This window comes from Salvia splendens, chromosome 22, assembly GCF_004379255.2.
Source record: "Salvia splendens isolate huo1 chromosome 22, SspV2, whole genome shotgun sequence".
NCBI classification, from domain to species: Eukaryota; Viridiplantae; Streptophyta; class Magnoliopsida; order Lamiales; family Lamiaceae; genus Salvia; species Salvia splendens.
The window spans coordinates 21,697,187-21,713,449 of record NC_056053.1 but is presented as its reverse complement, the minus strand read 5'-3'; the positions used below and the strand labels follow the sequence as shown (position 1 = coordinate 21,713,449).

The 16,263-nt window shown below is 39.4% G+C and overlaps 2 protein-coding genes and 1 non-coding gene across 4 annotated transcripts; 1 reads left to right on the top strand and 2 right to left on the bottom strand.

Moving 5' to 3' along the window:
* Nucleotides 1-2,977: 2,977 nt before the first annotated feature.
* LOC121786914 (activating signal cointegrator 1-like) lies at nt 2,978-5,365 on the bottom strand. Its single transcript, XM_042185511.1, has 5 exons — nt 5,210-5,365; nt 4,771-4,848; nt 3,543-4,190; nt 3,348-3,446; nt 2,978-3,220 (listed from the first exon to the last, which is right to left on the bottom strand). Exons 1-5 carry the CDS (start codon nt 5,363-5,365, stop codon nt 2,978-2,980), a joined length of 1,224 nt encoding a protein of 407 aa, XP_042041445.1.
* Nucleotides 5,366-5,405: 40 nt separating this feature from the next.
* On the bottom strand, nt 5,406-8,413 carry LOC121785894 (pentatricopeptide repeat-containing protein At1g74600, chloroplastic-like). 2 transcript variants are annotated; one of them, XM_042184367.1, is made up of 2 exons: nt 5,635-8,413; nt 5,406-5,470 (listed from the first exon to the last, which is right to left on the bottom strand). In XM_042184367.1, the coding sequence occupies exon 1, from the start codon at nt 8,345-8,347 to the stop codon at nt 5,717-5,719; it is 2,631 nt and encodes an 876-aa protein (XP_042040301.1). In that variant the 5' UTR covers nt 8,348-8,413; the 3' UTR covers nt 5,406-5,470; nt 5,635-5,716. The 2 variants fall into 2 exon arrangements, with proteins under 2 accessions (XP_042040301.1, XP_042040300.1); XM_042184366.1 differs by having other exon boundaries at nt 5,427-5,470; nt 5,562-8,413.
* Nucleotides 8,414-8,482: 69 nt separating this feature from the next.
* On the top strand, nt 8,483-8,562 carry TRNAL-CAG. Its single transcript has one exon. It is a non-coding gene; the product is annotated as a tRNA-Leu (tRNA).
* The last annotated feature ends 7,701 nt before the right edge of the window (nt 8,563-16,263 follow it).

Sequence of the window (16,263 nt, the reverse complement as noted above, 5' to 3'; positions counted from 1 at the left end):
AAATAGAGAAAGAAAGAGAAGATATAAAACAATTAAAGAAAGAAGAGAGAGAAATGGATGGCTGCGTTTGATGCCAAAAATCTTGCGTATCATCCACAGCACAATATGCTGTGTTTTTAAACACAGTAGGGGATCCACTCCCTTATTACAATTAGAGGGTTAATTACTGTAGTTATATTTTATTTATTTTTCTATATGTCATTGTTTTTAATTTTTTACTTGTACTATGTTTTATTTCTTTTAACAATCATAAAATCTAGGGCTAGTAATTGTACAGTTTTGGTTACTTTTCTATTATATTAATGAAATTGCGTAGGGAAATAAATTCCATTAATGAGATAATCTGAGCATACAGCAAAATCCGTAAGCCACAAAGCAAAATTAACATGTGAAAACAAATCCAGAACCCCAACTCTATTTAGTAAATTTACAAAATCTAATCAATTATAGTAGGAGGGAATAAATACTAATACGTCATTTCGATGCAATGTTTGAATTTACTCTCGTTTAAAACAAATACTATTAACCTTAATAACTAAAGTATTACGGTACATGGAACTATGCATCAATAATATTATTGTATGTACTATGATTATCTTTATTACAGCAATATTTCGGAATTGAACTTCTTAGAAAAATAATTTTCTATTATCAAGCTCTTAACTATTATAACCATAAGAGTAGTGGCAAAGCTAGACAATTTATGTTGGGGGTGTAAGAAGACATTTCATCTTAACAATATTCCTTATTAAATCAAAATCAAAACAAAAATATAGAAAATCATATAATTTCTTTATAGTACTAATCTTACAAGAAAGACAATAACAAAAGTATAAAAATGAAGTAGTCGTAGATTTAAAGTTTTGATATAGAACAAATTCAAATTTAACTAACCAAATAGTACTATTTAAATGTTTTATAATATACTAGTATAATCTTGGTTGTGAATTACACCCTCAATTCATAATGACAAACGAGTTTATTGTTGTTGATGTGGAGGTCGAATCACTGGATATATATAGCTTATTATAATCAATTAAATAAAAAAAAGAAATGAAGCATATGAAGTTGGTAAATTCAAGAGAGTATAAATTCAGTGGGGGGATGTTTTTGTCGATCTCGGACAAATCCGAGGTGGCATAACTCGCCACGTCATCGTCGTCATGGCGTCCCACGTTAGGATCGCCTGCAGTTTCCTCTCCATATTCTTGCAGCCTGTTTCTCCCTTGGCCTTCTTGGTTGTTGTTGCATAAATTTGGAAGGAGTTTCCGGATTCTTCTACATCTTTCTCACTACTCTCCTCCGATGATGCTTTCTTGTCGAAACAAATGAAACTGAAAAACATTCTTCTTCCAACGATCGATGGGCCTTTTGGGTTCGCGACCAACGTTGTTGGGATACGAAAACGAGCCGACTCCATATCTGGCTTTTGAAGCCCGTGATTGCTTTTGAAGATCAAATTACTAAAAGTTGAATGAATAGAGGGGCTAAAATTAAAAATTTACAGAGCAAAATAAAAAACCATGACTGTCATGCTGCTCAGGAAGAAGACGACTTAGAAAATGTTACTTATATAACATTATTATATTATAAATACTCACAAAAGTGCGGAGTATTTATACTTTAAAAAGCGTGCCAAGACCCTTTTATTATTTCAAAATAGAATTGCATTGATTATATTAAGTGCTGCACTAATAGAGGCATGTAATTTGCGTCGGCAAAATTAAATTCATAACTTAATTTTCTAAAAAGAATCTCAATAACTTAGTCTATTTTGCAGCGTATTAATGCGTAAGATAAGTTTTCGCTACTTATTATTCTTTTCTCTTTAGTTCAATAATGCAAAATCTTAATTTTTGTTTACAATTCGTTGTGTTGAGAAATTGTAAATATGAAAAAAAACCGGTTTGTATTGTTAAATATATGTAGGATTTTGTGATAAAATAATTGAATTTTGTCAACTCCATTTGAGTTTAAGATATTTGGAGTAGAGAATTTTTTTTATTGAACTTTGAGTTTGAACTGTTTGAGTTAAATAGCTGAATTTGTTTTCCATGCTATTTGTCTGCGTCTATAGCTATTGCGTTGTAATATTTTAATTTATGCATTGGTTTAGTTTCATGTATAAAATATTTATGCCTTTTATAGTTATTGATTTTTTTTTGCACGATTGCTGTTTTTCATATTTATAATATAATACTCCCTCCGTCTCAACTAAGTTGAGTCATATTACTCTTTGGGATGTTCCAATTAAGTTGAGTCATTTCCTTAACAAAAAACAAAACATCCAATCATTCTTAATTTATTCAACTATCCACGTGCACCCCAACATGCTTTCATCACTTCATATTTACTCAGCTTTTCACTATCTTTGTCACTTTCTTACTCTCATTTTTTTCGAATTGGGTATTATTAAAGAGGCTTAATTAAATTGTGGGGACGATTCTTGTCGACTATGACTATCAAAGTACTGTCACATATACGATAATTGATTGGGGTTATTGATTACGAGACCCAACTATAATTCCATACTTTATTTAATTGGAGCTGTGAAATGGTCCTTGATTTGATTTTTCATGGCTAGTGTCGTGTGACTCCACACGTCTTTGTTTGATTCTTGTTGCATAATGTAATTGAGTGATGCACCAAATACGAAGCTAATACATAAATCGCAAAAGTAGATGCATTTCGTTATTAGCCAATTGTACTAATTATGCAGACGCTACCTAATCCTCCACTTAATACTACGATATTGTGTGTGTGTGTGTGTGAAAGGAGACCAAACTAAATCGACAAAACATATTCAAATCTTTAAATAAAATATTGCAGTTGATTTCAGAGAAAACAGGGGACATGCCTTCTTTTTTCTTCAGTTCACTTTGGGAAACTAGCAAGTGCAAAGAAAGCTATAGCTTCTTGTAGCTAATTTCTCTTCGACTATTTCTTCCAAAGCACGATATCCACGAAACACGGATCTTCACAGAACATTTAGTTCATTTGGTCCATGCTGTACCCTCCCACTTATCTCCAAGCACAACCCGGTGCTGACGCCTTTGCTCAAAGTTCTTTCCTTGGGAGTTTTTCTAGGACCTGGGTCGATGAATATTGGTTGAACTTTGAGATGCGGATTTGGTTTGATCCGGATATCTTCTTTTTCATGCGGCCGAAGTAATATACTGTTTTGCATTTCTTCAGAAGCTTCATCTTCATTCATAAGTACCTGCAGTCAAAGAAGTTGCACTTCAACATGTGTGCTTTGTGTTTTTCGTATTGATGTGAGCTTAGGAGCTAATGGATATGCAGCACCATGAATGGATAACACAATAAAAAATAAAGGATATGCAAACCTTGCGACCGAGCAGATCAAAGGTCATGATTACTTTACTTCGCTTGGATCGTTCAGCTTCTTCTATCTCCTCCCTTTTCTTTCTCAGAAGTTCCTTCTCCTGAGAGTAAAGTAGTAGCATACAACATTAAAAATGTTAATTAAAATTAATTAAGTCATTCCAATATGTCTCTAGGTAAATTCTCTAGATAGAAACCTCATTCGAGAGCCAGGTATTTCCTTCCATCTCGTAGTAGTCACTCTGGTCATCTATTACCGTTGTACGAGCTGCTGCATTTCGGTCATATTCAACTAGCCTTTTAGCATATGCTTCTGCAGCTGCCTCAGCATCGGTTAAAACCATAAGTCCTTCATCCAAACCAGCATATGTGCTTCCCTCCCTCAGCACAAGGGCACCACAAAAATTGCAAGGCCCCTCGCCCTCCTGCTCACAGACTATCTTTCCGCAAGATATACAATTGCTGACCAACCCATGACGGCGGGCTTGGCATGTGCATGGCTTCCCCTTCTGAAATACAATAGATCCTTTCGCAGCCTCAGCCAGAGAAATAACTTTTCCAGATTTTTTCTTTCTCGAACTACCTTGATTCACAGGTTTTTCATTTGTGGACTGCGCTGGCACATATTTAGATTGATTGTCCTGACTTGTGGAAGGCTTCACCTCTTTTGGTGTTCTTTGTACTTTCTTAGAGGTGACAGATGGACTTTCATCTGAACGTGGTTTGACATAGGCATGTAAACTGGAAGTTGGAGTGTCTTTGCTTGTATCGTACACATTTTTGTGACCTCTTCGTTTTAAGTACTCATCGGTTACACTCTTCCCAGCTTCCTCTCCAATGATATTCTGCAAAAAAAATTATCGATTACGAAAATGTTGAACTACAGCTACAGCCTACGAATGTAGCAATTAAAATAATACTCCTACTATAACTTGGAAAGCAACAAATGGAAACATGAAGGTTATATTGTGATAAGAGACAATGGAAACATTGTAAAAGCGACTACTCTGGTGCAAAACAAACAATTTATACTATTCTGATAAACAAATGTAGTTGTAAGGGAGCATGTACTGGATAGTAATATTCAAACCACGACCCCTTTGAATCGAAATCAAGGATAACAGATATTCATAAGGCGGTTCGGGTTGTCATGTCTATTCTTATCTCTTGTTCTGTTGGCTTTTTCTCAATAGCTCAACCTGTACCTTCCCGCCATCCCAGTGCCAAGATTACATTGTATCTAACGATTATTCATCTCACCTCCACCCCTGTTACTAATGTAATCCTAGACAAACCCCGTCTTGGGTTTACCACATATTGTATCTCACTAGTATCTTATCTAACAAGCTGAACGACACCATAGATGATAAAGCTGTAGTACTCATGCCACTATGGCATCATTCTAAATTAAATGAAACTAGGCACTTCTGCAAGTATCCAACCACTACTCTCAATCTCATCATATGGAACACCTAATGCACATAGCCTGTAAAGATGCATGATCTAAATAAGGAGAAACAAATATAATTATGCAATTGAATGCAACCTCTTGACAAAATCTACATAAAGCAACATAATTCAACGTTTACCACTAGCATAATCAAGGAGTAATAGACGAACCAATAGGACACATCTGATTGCCCAATACTATTTCAATCCAATTTTGCATAGAACTCATCAAACATCTATATACGCTTACACAGCCACCATATTACTGAAACCAAGAGAAAATAATCACACAAAAATCAGAAAATACTAAATCCCTAGCAACAAAGAAGAAGAATCCGCATCAACACAGGAATTGGTAAGCATAATCAGAAAAAGGAAAGATGAGGATCGATGATCGAAGTGAAATTGGGCGTACATCAAGGTATTCCTTTGCATCGAGTGGAGGGGCCATCTCACAGTAGGAAACGAGACCTGATATGATTTCGCCATCTAATTGAATACCGGTCTCAATTTTCTGGCACAGCTCCGTCAACGCCTTCTCCAACCACTGCCCCGACGTCTCCACCCCCATTTTCTCCGCTCTCTCTCTCTCTCGCTCTCTCTCTCTCTCTCTCTCTCTCGAATAAGGGAAGCTTTTTTTCTCTGGGTTTTACGGTCTAAGGGCTTGTTTGGATATCTGTATTTGTAATCGGAAGTGTATTAATCACTTTTTTTAATCAAATTATGGGGAAAAAAAGAAGTCGGGAGTACTAATTTTTGTATTTAACCTTTTTCAAATAAAAAAAATTATATATTTCAATTCCAATAGTAATTTTTAAGCACAAGATCAGTAGCCTATACTTCGCTTCATGAGCATGTCTCGGCTCCTTCTCAGATTCGCTCCGTCTCAACCATCCACGCCCGATCACATCACGAGCATATTTCACACGTAGCTCCAACCGGCTTCCTTCCTCCTCACTCCCGTCGCTTCTCTAATCTTCAACGCGTGATCCCATTCGCCCGCCTCTGCATAGATGTTCGAAACTGAAATGTACGTTCCGACATTATTAGGCTGTGATTCCAGAATCTTCTCAGCAGCCACCTTCCCGAGCTCGTGATCACCGTGCACTTTGCAAGCAGCGAGCAAAGTCTCCCACACTAAAACAGCCGGTTCCACAGGCATGCTGTCGATAAACTTCTTGGCCTCTTCTAGCCTCCCTGCTCGGCCAAGAAGATCCACCATGCACGCGTAATGCTTCTGACCAGGCTTGATCCCGTGGTCTCTGATCATTGATAGCAGATGGAAATACCCTTCGTCTACCAAACCAGCGTGGCTACAAGCTGAAAGCACACCAATGAAGGTGACACCATCGGGCTCTACTCCTGATCTCTTCATACGCTCAAAGAGCTCTAATGCCTCTGATCCTTTTCCATTGTTAGCGTAGCTTGCTATCATTGTCGTCCAGCTAACCAAATCGAGGTCTGTAATCTGCTGAAACACCTTGTGACAGTCGCTGATGCTCCCGGATTTTGAATACATCATCACAAGTGAACTTCCCACGGATGCATCTGTTTCAAAACCAGCTTTAATGGTATATCCGTGAAGCTGTTCGCCTAATTCACTTGAAATAGCAACAGCCCCCAAAATCAACGAACATGTGTAGGCCTCAGTATTCACACCGGACATAAGCAAGTCGCAGAAAATCTCAACAGCCTCCTCAACTTGTCCACAACGAGAGTATCCTGAAATCAAGGACAACCACAATGATTGATCTTTGATAAGCGTCCGGTCAAAAACAATCCTAGCTGAATCGAGATCACCACATTTCGAGTACATGTTCACTAGTGCAGAATCAACGATGGCCTGCTCACCACCAGACCAAAACCGAAGAGCAAAGGCGTGAACTTCTCTACCCAACTTCAACGTACGAAGAGCAGAGCATGAATTCAGAACAGCAGCTAAAATCCTGTCATCGGGTTCGAATCCTATCTGTCGAAACAACCAAAGAGCCTTATCTGCACATCCATTTTCAGCTAGGCCGACAAGCATAGAAGTCCACGAAACAGTATCTTTCCTCTCAAGTTGCTCAAAAGCCTTTAGAGAGTCCTCCAATTTGCCACATTTCGAATACATTGTCAGAATCGAACTGCCTACGCTAATTTCAGACAACATTCCGAGTTTTAAAGAATAACAATGAACTTGTCTCCCCGACGCTAAACTACCTATCATGCTCATGATGTTACAAACAATGTACATATTAGGATTAATACCATTTCCTAACATCTCTTGAAAAAAAATGATTGCTTTTTCATAACTCCCACTTTGAACAAACACAGATATCATGTTAGCCCAAACACCTACTTCCTTCATCTTCCCATTCTCCACAAAAACTTTCTCAGATAAATCAACTGCTCCTATTCTCGAATACGCATTTATAAGAGATGATTCGACTATTGGATCGATATTCAGCCCAACCTTAAAAGTCCAACAATGGATCTGTAATGCTTCTTTAAACATATCGGGTTTTGTACAAGCTGAAAGCACATTCGATACAGTGAAGCTGCTTAGTTCCTTTCCCGATTTCCTCATTTCGTTTAGGACAGAAAAAGCAGAAAAGCAATCACCCTGCTTAGCAAAGCCGGAGATGATCACATTCCAAGAAACTACATTGAGCGTTTTCATTAGTTTAAACTGCTTCACAGCATCAAGCATAGCCCCGGATTTGGCATAAAGATCGACAATGGCAGTTCCAACATAAACATCACCACCAACACCACTCTTGATTATGCATCCATGAATGCATTTCCCCAACTCTAGCTCCTCTACTGCAGCACAAGCAGTCAAAGCACTTGAAAACGTAAAAGAGTTCGGGGAAATACTGCTACAACGACACATCTCCGCGAAAACATCCAACGCAACCAAATGATCATTGCTCTTGACTGCGCCAGACATGACATGATTCCAACAAACGACATTCTCACAGTTATCAACATCATGTAACACCCTCAAAGCATCATCAATGTAACCACACTTGGCGAACAAATCTATCGTTGCAGCCCTCACGTACCCGTTAGCAACGAACCCGTTTTTCCAAACGAGGCCGTAAACCTGTAAACCAAAAGCTGCATTTCCCACATAGCCACAAGCAGAAAGAACACTGCCATAAGTGAACTCATCCATATCCGCTCCGACGTTTTGAATTTGACAAAAAAGCCTCCAAGAATAACCGTAAAGAGAATTCTTATTACACCCCAAAATCATCATATTCCATGTGACCGAGTTCCTCAGAGGAATTTCATCGAACAGCTTGAATGCACAGTCCATGCGACTGCAGTCCGAGTAGGAAATGACCAGATTGTTGGAGGCGTAGATATTGGAGCATAAATCGTTGGTTTTGAAGAGAAGGGCGTGTGCTGCTTTGGTTTGTGCGAGTGTTAGGCCCTTCAAATTTGCTGGGTTGCTGAGCAAGAGACGAGTGTCAAGCTCGATTCGACCACTAACGTTCCGGCCTTCCAGTAGAGCGGCGGAGGATCTGTATTTGCGGAATAGACACGATATTTTCTTGCTGAGCATGATGATCTCTCGTGGTTGATGGTGGGAAATTGGATTGATAGCGCCATTAGTTTCAGACTCTCAGTTTTCGGCTGTTGACAGAATATGAAATAAAACATAGGTTAAAATGAAGTTATTCACAAAATACAGCAATCAGTCAAGATGGCCGAGCGGTCTAAGGCGCCAGTTTCAGGTACTGGTCCGAAAGGGCGTGGGTTCAAATCCCACTCTTGACATTATTTATTTGTTTTTTACTATATGTTCACTTCATAGTGGTAGTATTATTTTTAATTTTTGAATATTTGCACGTTTCTAATCAATATTGCTCATTTCGTTAGCACAACATTAGTTATTTAATCCATCACTATTAATTTATAACTTTTTTACTGCGTCTACATTGTGTGATATGTGTTGATATGACTCGATTATGTTCATATAAGTACAACTACATATAGTTATTTTATTTCTAGGCAAATAAATTAGTATACAAATATGGACACTTGTATGGCCAGTTGCGACATCTTTAGTGAATACAATTGAATATATGGGAAAAATAAATGGCATCCAATCCCAATCAAAATCATTCATCAATTATACAAGTGTGCATGTTTAAATTTGATGTAAGATCTATGTACACGTGTCGCCTATTCGTTTGCCAAAATCCGGCCTATTTGCTATTGCTCTTAAATACATATACTAAAAAAACAGGAGAATTATACTCACAACGACAATAAACCAAACATGAGGACTTAGTGGGTTTGACTTTGTAAACACAATTATCGACATTGATTAAATGACCAAGTCAACCCCTGCTTGCACCGTAGCGTATGTCGATTACTATAAATCTAATTCATATATTTCATTTTTCTCACTATATACGACACATTTTTTTCGCACGTGTTTTAGGAAAATGAAAACACCTCAATTGCATTGAAGATGATCAATTTTTTTCCCAATTAAGATCACTTACTACAAAAATTGGACCAACTTTATTGGACGTGCCAAAAAGAAATGTGTCACAATAATGGAATGGAGAGAGATGTATTCATGACTAATATACCGTCTATATTATTAAAATAAAAACATTTAAATACTTAATTGTAGAAATGCGTAATTTATTCTCCTAGCAGGACTTATAAGATACAAGATTAATCATTATCAAGTTTATGTGGGACAAAAGTGCAAGTTTTAACATGCTTTAGCATGTTTGTCTTATCGATGGTAATCGAGAGAGGCGATGTTGTGGCAACGCATAATGAAGAGAGGAAAATATTTGAGAGAATGAATCGGTAATTCTTATTGCTTGATTTGTATGTATTACAATCTCCCAATATATAGAACAATATAATTCCTAACTAAGGAAAAACAATTAATTACATATCAATCTATTTTAGGGTATTGATATCAAATCAATGATTCCCTAATCTCCTCTCCTTAATTCATGTAATTTGACACTCCCCCTCAAGTTGAGTAACGGTATCTCCGATATTCAACTTGCTCAGTATTCCCTTGAAAATCTTTGGATGGACTGCTTTGGTTAGTATGTCAGCCAACTGTTCTTCAGATCTAACAAATGGGAACTCTATGATACCCATTTCGAGTTTTTCTTTGATGAAGTGGCGATCGACTTCCACGTGTTTGGTTCTGTCGTGTTGTACTGGATTCTCTGAAATGCTGATTGCTGCTTTGTTGTCACAGAATAGTCGACTTTTCCGTGTAGGTGGGAAGCCAATTTCTGTCAATAATCTCCTCAACCATATTATTTCCGTGAGTCCGCTCTTGATTCCTCGAAACTCGGCTTCAGCACTAGATAGAGCTACTACCTTTTGCTTCTTGCTCCTCCAAGTAACGAGGTTACCCCCAACGAATGTGAAATATCCCCCTGTCGACCTTCTATCGACTGGATTGCTTGCCCAGTCAGCATCAGTGTATCCATGGATCTCCAGATCTTCTCCTTTTTCTAGAAACACTCCATATCCCACAGTTCCTTTCAAATATCGAACGATCCTTAAGGCAGCTTCCATATGATCGACCTGTGGCTTGTGCATGAACTGACTAATCACGCCAACTGCATATGTGATATCCGGCCGAGTATGTGAAAGGTAGATAAGCCTCCCTACTAGTCGTTGATACCTTTCTCTGTCAGCTAGGTCAGCTCCTTCTTCTATTTTCAATCCATGGTTTGAAATCATGGGAGTTTCTGCGGGCTTACACTCCAATAAGCCTGTTTCTGCCAACAAGTCCAAGACATATTTTTTCTGCCTCAAGAAAATTCCGCGTCGGGACCTTAACACTTCAATTCCAAGGAAGTACTTCAGTGCTCCTAGGTCCTTCATCTCGAATTCTCTGAACAAGTTCTCTTTTAGACTCTGGATTTCTTCAACATCATCTCCAGTGATGATCATGTCATCAACGTAGATGATCAGACATGTCACCTTATCATCTCTCTTCTTTGTGAAGAGTGTGTGATCTGACAGACTCTGCTTAAATCCTAGTTTGAACATTGCTTGGCAGAATCTTCCAAACCAAATCCTTGGGGACTGTTTTAGCCCATACAACGTCTTCCTCAAACGGCATACTTGTCCGATTCCAAATTCAGCTGAACATCCTGGAGGGACTTCCATATATACTTCTTTGTCTGCCTCGAGTTCTCCATGAAGGAAGGCATTTGTAACGTCGAACTGGTGTAGGGGCCAATCCTTGCATGCTGCTACAGACAGTAAAGTCCGAACGGTATCCAATTTTGCCACTGGTGAAAAAGTTTCTTCATAGTCTACCCCATATACTTGTGAATATCCTTTGGCCACAAGTCTCGCCTTGTACCTCTCGATTGAACCATCAGCTCTTCTTTTGATCGTAAATACCCATCGACATCCTACTGTCTTTTTTCCTTGAGGCAATGTACACTTCTCCCATGTTCCATTTTTTTTGAGAGCATCTATCTCCTTCTTCATGGCTTCCCTCCAATGTTTATGTTTCACAGCTTCCTTGAACTTCTGTGGGATTTCTTCTTCCTCATACAGTGCTGCTTCGAATGCCCTAGCCATTTCGGAGAGTTGTCCCTGTGCAACATTGGTTATTGCATATTTGGCCTTTCTTCCCTTCCAATCCGGTGAATACCGTCGGGGAGGAATTCCCCTAGTGCTTCGCATGGGCAAGTCATATGACTCTCTATCTCTCCCGCTAGTTTCACCGTCGTCTCCATTGTTCCTGGTTTCATTAGTATTCTCAGGAAGTACAAAATCCATATCGGAAATGTTTACCTCAGGAATCGAAGACGGGGTTGACGGTTGATTAGTGTCACCTAACTCCACGTTCTGACTAGTGGGGTTTGACGGCCCGGCGGTGCTGCTAACGTCCTCTGTAGGACCAGCGTCTATGACAGGGATTGGCTCTGGCTGCTCTCCCCCTATCCGGTTTCTCCCTTGAGTGGGTAAAGGTAGCCAATTTAGTAGTTCACTATCGGGACTATTGTCTGGTTGGTTCTCCCCCTGAGCACTAGATTGGCTATAAAAGTACTCCCCCTCAACAAAGTCGCAGTTCATGGTGGTATGCATACGGAGAGTGGCTGGATCATAACATCTGTAACCTTTTTGGTTTTTTCCATAGCCAAGAAAGACACATTTGAGGGCACATGGTGAAAATTTGGTACGTTCCTGTTTGGGGATGTGGACAAAGACCGAACAGCCAAACACCTTGGGTTCAAGAGACAAAGATGATGGCAGTTCAAAATGTTTGGAGAAAACGTCAAAAGGAGTTTTAAACTCAAGAATTCCAGTGGGTAATCGGTTTATCAAGTATACTGCAGTAGCTATAGCTTCAGGCCAAAAAGTTTTTGGTACGTTGGATTCAATTAGAAGGGCTCGGGTTATTTCTAGGATATACCTGTTTTTCCTTTCTGCTACCCCATTTTGCTCCGGAGTGTAGACACAAGAGGTTTGGTGAACTAAGCCTTTATCCCGAAAGAAATCTTGCATTTTTGTATTGACAAATTCCCCCCCATTATCTGACCTCAGAATTTGGATGGAGTGATTATACTGAGTTTGGATTAGGCTATAAAATTCAGTGAATTTTTCAAAAACATCAGACTTATTTTTCAAAAAATAAACCCAAGTCATACGAGAATAATCATCAATGAATAGGAGAAAATAGCGAAAACCCTGACCCCCAGTAACCGGGGCAGGACCCCAAACATCAGAATGGATCAAAGCAAAAGGAGATTTCATACGAGTATTGTTCAACTTAAAAGAGTGTCTGTGGCTTTTGGCCAGTAAACAAGTCTCACAATGAAAAGATTGCATAGATATAGCTAATTTAGGATAAAGAAGACGAAAATATCCTATGGATGGATGTCCTAACCGACGATGCCAAAGCCAAGCCTGTCTGTCTGCCAGTCCGTGAGAAAGCATCGCAACACTCTGTTGGGCTATCTCGTCCACATAATACAGTCCGCTTCGCTCAGTGCCACGGCCAACTATCGTCCCCGTCTTGATATCCTGTAACATGCAAAATTGGGGTTGCATTAGTAGTTTACAGTTAAGCTCTTTGGTTACATGACTAATGGACAAAAGCTTATGGGATAATGAAGGAACAAAAAGACAGTTAGATAGGCGCAGAGTTGGCGAAATATTGATTGTGCCTGCCCCCTGAACTGGAGCGAGGTCCCCACCGGCGGTTTGGACAAAGGTTTTATTTGATTTGGATATGGTTATGAAATCAGAGGCGTCGAACGACATTGTGTCTGTAGCCCCACAGTCAAAAATCCAATGTGGATCTTTTGGTCCGGATGTGGAAGTGGATGAACAGGCTAAGGCGTCAAATGAATTTTGAGTCGGGATCTGAGTTTGGAAAGATATAGGATAATGGGGTGCAATTTGCAAGGTCTTAGCAGTTTGGGGACTGTTTTGGTTATTTTTGGGAAGTTTGGGCCCAATTTCGGATTTGTAGGTAGGGTAGGGGTCGGTTTGAAATTTTCTGGAGTCTGGGGGTGTTTTATCGGAGGCTTTTTGGGGCTGTGGTGCTTTAGGTGATTTGGGGTGTTTTTTGGGGTTAGTTTGAAATTTCCAAAGAATAGAAGGATTGATAACAGGTAAACCCTCATTTGGTGAGGATTCATCCGCCGCCTCCACTATCCTACAATCCCTCGCCGCCATGGGAACCGTCGCCATCGGTAAATCGTCGCCGGTGGTGTTCGATTCCGTTGTCTCACCTTCGGACCATGTCCTAGCCATCGAAACCGAGGCTATAGCCTTGTCCTCCGATCTATTCTCGCCGCTCGCGGTCGGTAGGCCTCTGCTGCCCGCCGGACTTTCGGTGTAGGTAGCTTGGTTGCCGACTGTGGTCGCCGCCGCTGCTCGTCCACCTCCACTGCTGTTCCGATTGGCATTCCGGGCCTGTCAGGCCTTCTTCATATCCTCGTACCACTCCGGAAAACCGTGAATATGAAAGCATGTATCTTTCGTATGCTTTTTGCCTCCACAATGGGTACACACTAGCTTGCTTTTATCTTCATCCCTTCGATAATTTGAGTTTCGGGACGGTGGTGGTGGCGGTGGAGGGTTCTGTGCTCGATTTCGGTCGAAAGCCCCTAATCCAACTCCAATATCGGTGGGGGCTGTTGGCTCTGGATTCATCAATTTCTCGTTCACGGATTCTCGTCTGACCAGGCTGTACGCCTTCCTTGCTGTTGGAATTGGCTCCATGTTCAAGATTTCCCTCTTGACCTTGTCGTATTTCTCATCGAGAGCCCATATAAATTGATACAATCGGTGCCTCTGGGTATTCTGATTGTATCTCTCGATGCTCCTCGGTGAATCCATTGGATTTGGATCTCGGCTATCTATGGAAATCCACAGATCTTGAAATTTATTCCATAGAGCTTCTAATGTCATATTACCTTGTTTCATTCCATATGCTTGTCTGTGCAGATCTGAGATTTGGAATGAGTCCGCTCCACTTCCATACGTGATTGCTAGGCCTTCCCATAGGTCTCTGGCAGTCTCGTACTGTGAAACCTCGTTCACCAGGCTTGCCTGGATGTTGTTGATGATCCAGTTGAAGCAGCAGTTGTCTCGTTGCTCCCACTTCGGGTAGTTTGGATCGGTGGGTGCTGGGGGGTCTGAAACTCCAGTAATGTGAGACTTCAGACCCTTCCCAGTGATTGCCCGTGTCATTAGCTTCGCCCACAGGGAGTAATTATCTCCGTCGAGCTTGGTTGATACATGTACGTCGCCCAGTGATTCTGGCTGGGTTGACGGTGGTTGATTTGGTGGTTGATTTGGTGGTTTTTGAGACATACTCAGTCTCATGAATTCGGCGAATTGCGCCGCAAATTCGGGTGTGAAGTTCACACGGCTATTGGTCTCGGAATCGGATTCTGACATCCTCTTCTCCTTGTTGTTTTGCAGGATCTAAAAGGTCGGGAAAGGTCGAGACTATGATGATAATTTTCTGAGTCTCAAACCAGACAAAACCTGCTCTGATACCATCTTATCGATGGTAATCGAGAGAGGCGATGTTGTGGCAACGCATAATGAAGAGAGGAAAATATTTGAGAGAATGAATCGGTAATTCTTATTGCTTGATTTGTATGTATTACAATCTCCCAATATATAGAACAATATAATTCCTAACTAAGGAAAAACAATTAATTACATATCAATCTATTTTAGGGTATTGATATCAAATCAATGATTCCCTAATCTCCTCTCCTTAATTCATGTAATTTGACAGTTTGGGTGATGGAATGCACATCGGACTTCCACACGTGCAACAAAAAAAAATCAACATTGACTTGAACCTGAAAGGGTTTTCTTAGAAGATACAAATAAGATAGTATCAGTACTAAGTCGACACGTGTCAAGTGTGCTAATACATGTCTTAACTTCTTGAAACCCGTTAAGAATTATACATTTGCACACGTCTCACACTATGAAAAGTGATTTTACTATCCATATACCATTTATATATCCATATAATAATCTTCATTAATTTCTTTATATTGTGATACTTATTTTTAAACATTAGCATCTATAATGGTTCTCACCATAAAGCTCACAAATTTCTATTTATTTGAATTCAGACGTAAAATTTATTTAATTCAATTTTTATTTAATTGATTGAAACCATGCTTAAATTACAAGAAGGCCCATAATAATTAAGATAAATCTTTTTTTTATTTGTGGGCCTTCAACAGATGTTAGCCCAACCATTTGTCTTCTTGTCTACGTGTTAATGGACATTAAATGTGCGTCCACGTGGTGTACCCTCAGCCTCACATGTAGTACTGCTGAGCCCAATGGGCCTACTTTCTTGACATTCGGGGCACCGCAAATCCCATTTTAATTCATAGTATGAGATATACAAATATGCTTCATTGTCACACTGTACTATCCCTTTCAACTTACTGTTTTTCTGTCTCAAAGAAAAAAAAAAGAATGTCCATTATAAAATTATTTAATGGCGTGTCATAATAAAACTTTTTACTGCTACACTATATTAATCATCAAAATATTATAAGTTCAAATTTGAACTTGGTTATCGAAAGATTTTGTCGTTTGAATGATTTCTCCACGGAACAAATTAGACTAAAAGAAGTGTAAACATTAATATAATTATGGCATACACTTGAAGAAGATATAAGCCTTATTTTACTTGCATTCGGATTTGGAAAGTTTTTACCATTAAAAAGGAGAAAATATTCAGTGATCTAGTCACATCACACCACGTGGCATGATGATGTGGTTGTCTCCTATTTGTCAATTTGACTTAAGGCGTTGTTAAGCATTTTCACACAATTATTAATTTCTTGTAAATATACACTAATTGATCAGTTAGTATTATTTTAAATTAATCTAAGCTATTTATGGTTGTATATATTAGTTCTTCTTCAATAGTACCAAATTTGACGTCACACGGTTTGACAATAATTTATCGTA

What these genes read in the sequence shown, in the direction of transcription:
- LOC121786914 (XM_042185511.1), bottom strand. Translation starts at nt 5,365, where the DNA reads ATGGGGGTGGAGACGTCGGGGCAGTGGTTGGAGAAGGCGTTGACGGAG. An exon ending in ATGCAAAGGAATACCTTGAT is followed by an intron (nt 4,849 to 5,209) that starts GTACGCCCAATT and finishes CTCCTTATTTAG; the next exon opens with ATCATGCATCTTTACAGGCT. An exon ending in GTGGTTGGATACTTGCAGAA is followed by an intron (nt 4,191 to 4,770) that starts GTGCCTAGTTTC and finishes TTTTTTTTGCAG; the next exon opens with AATATCATTGGAGAGGAAGC.
- LOC121785894 (XM_042184367.1), bottom strand. Translation starts at nt 8,347, where the DNA reads ATGCTCAGCAAGAAAATATCGTGTCTATTCCGCAAATACAGATCCTCC.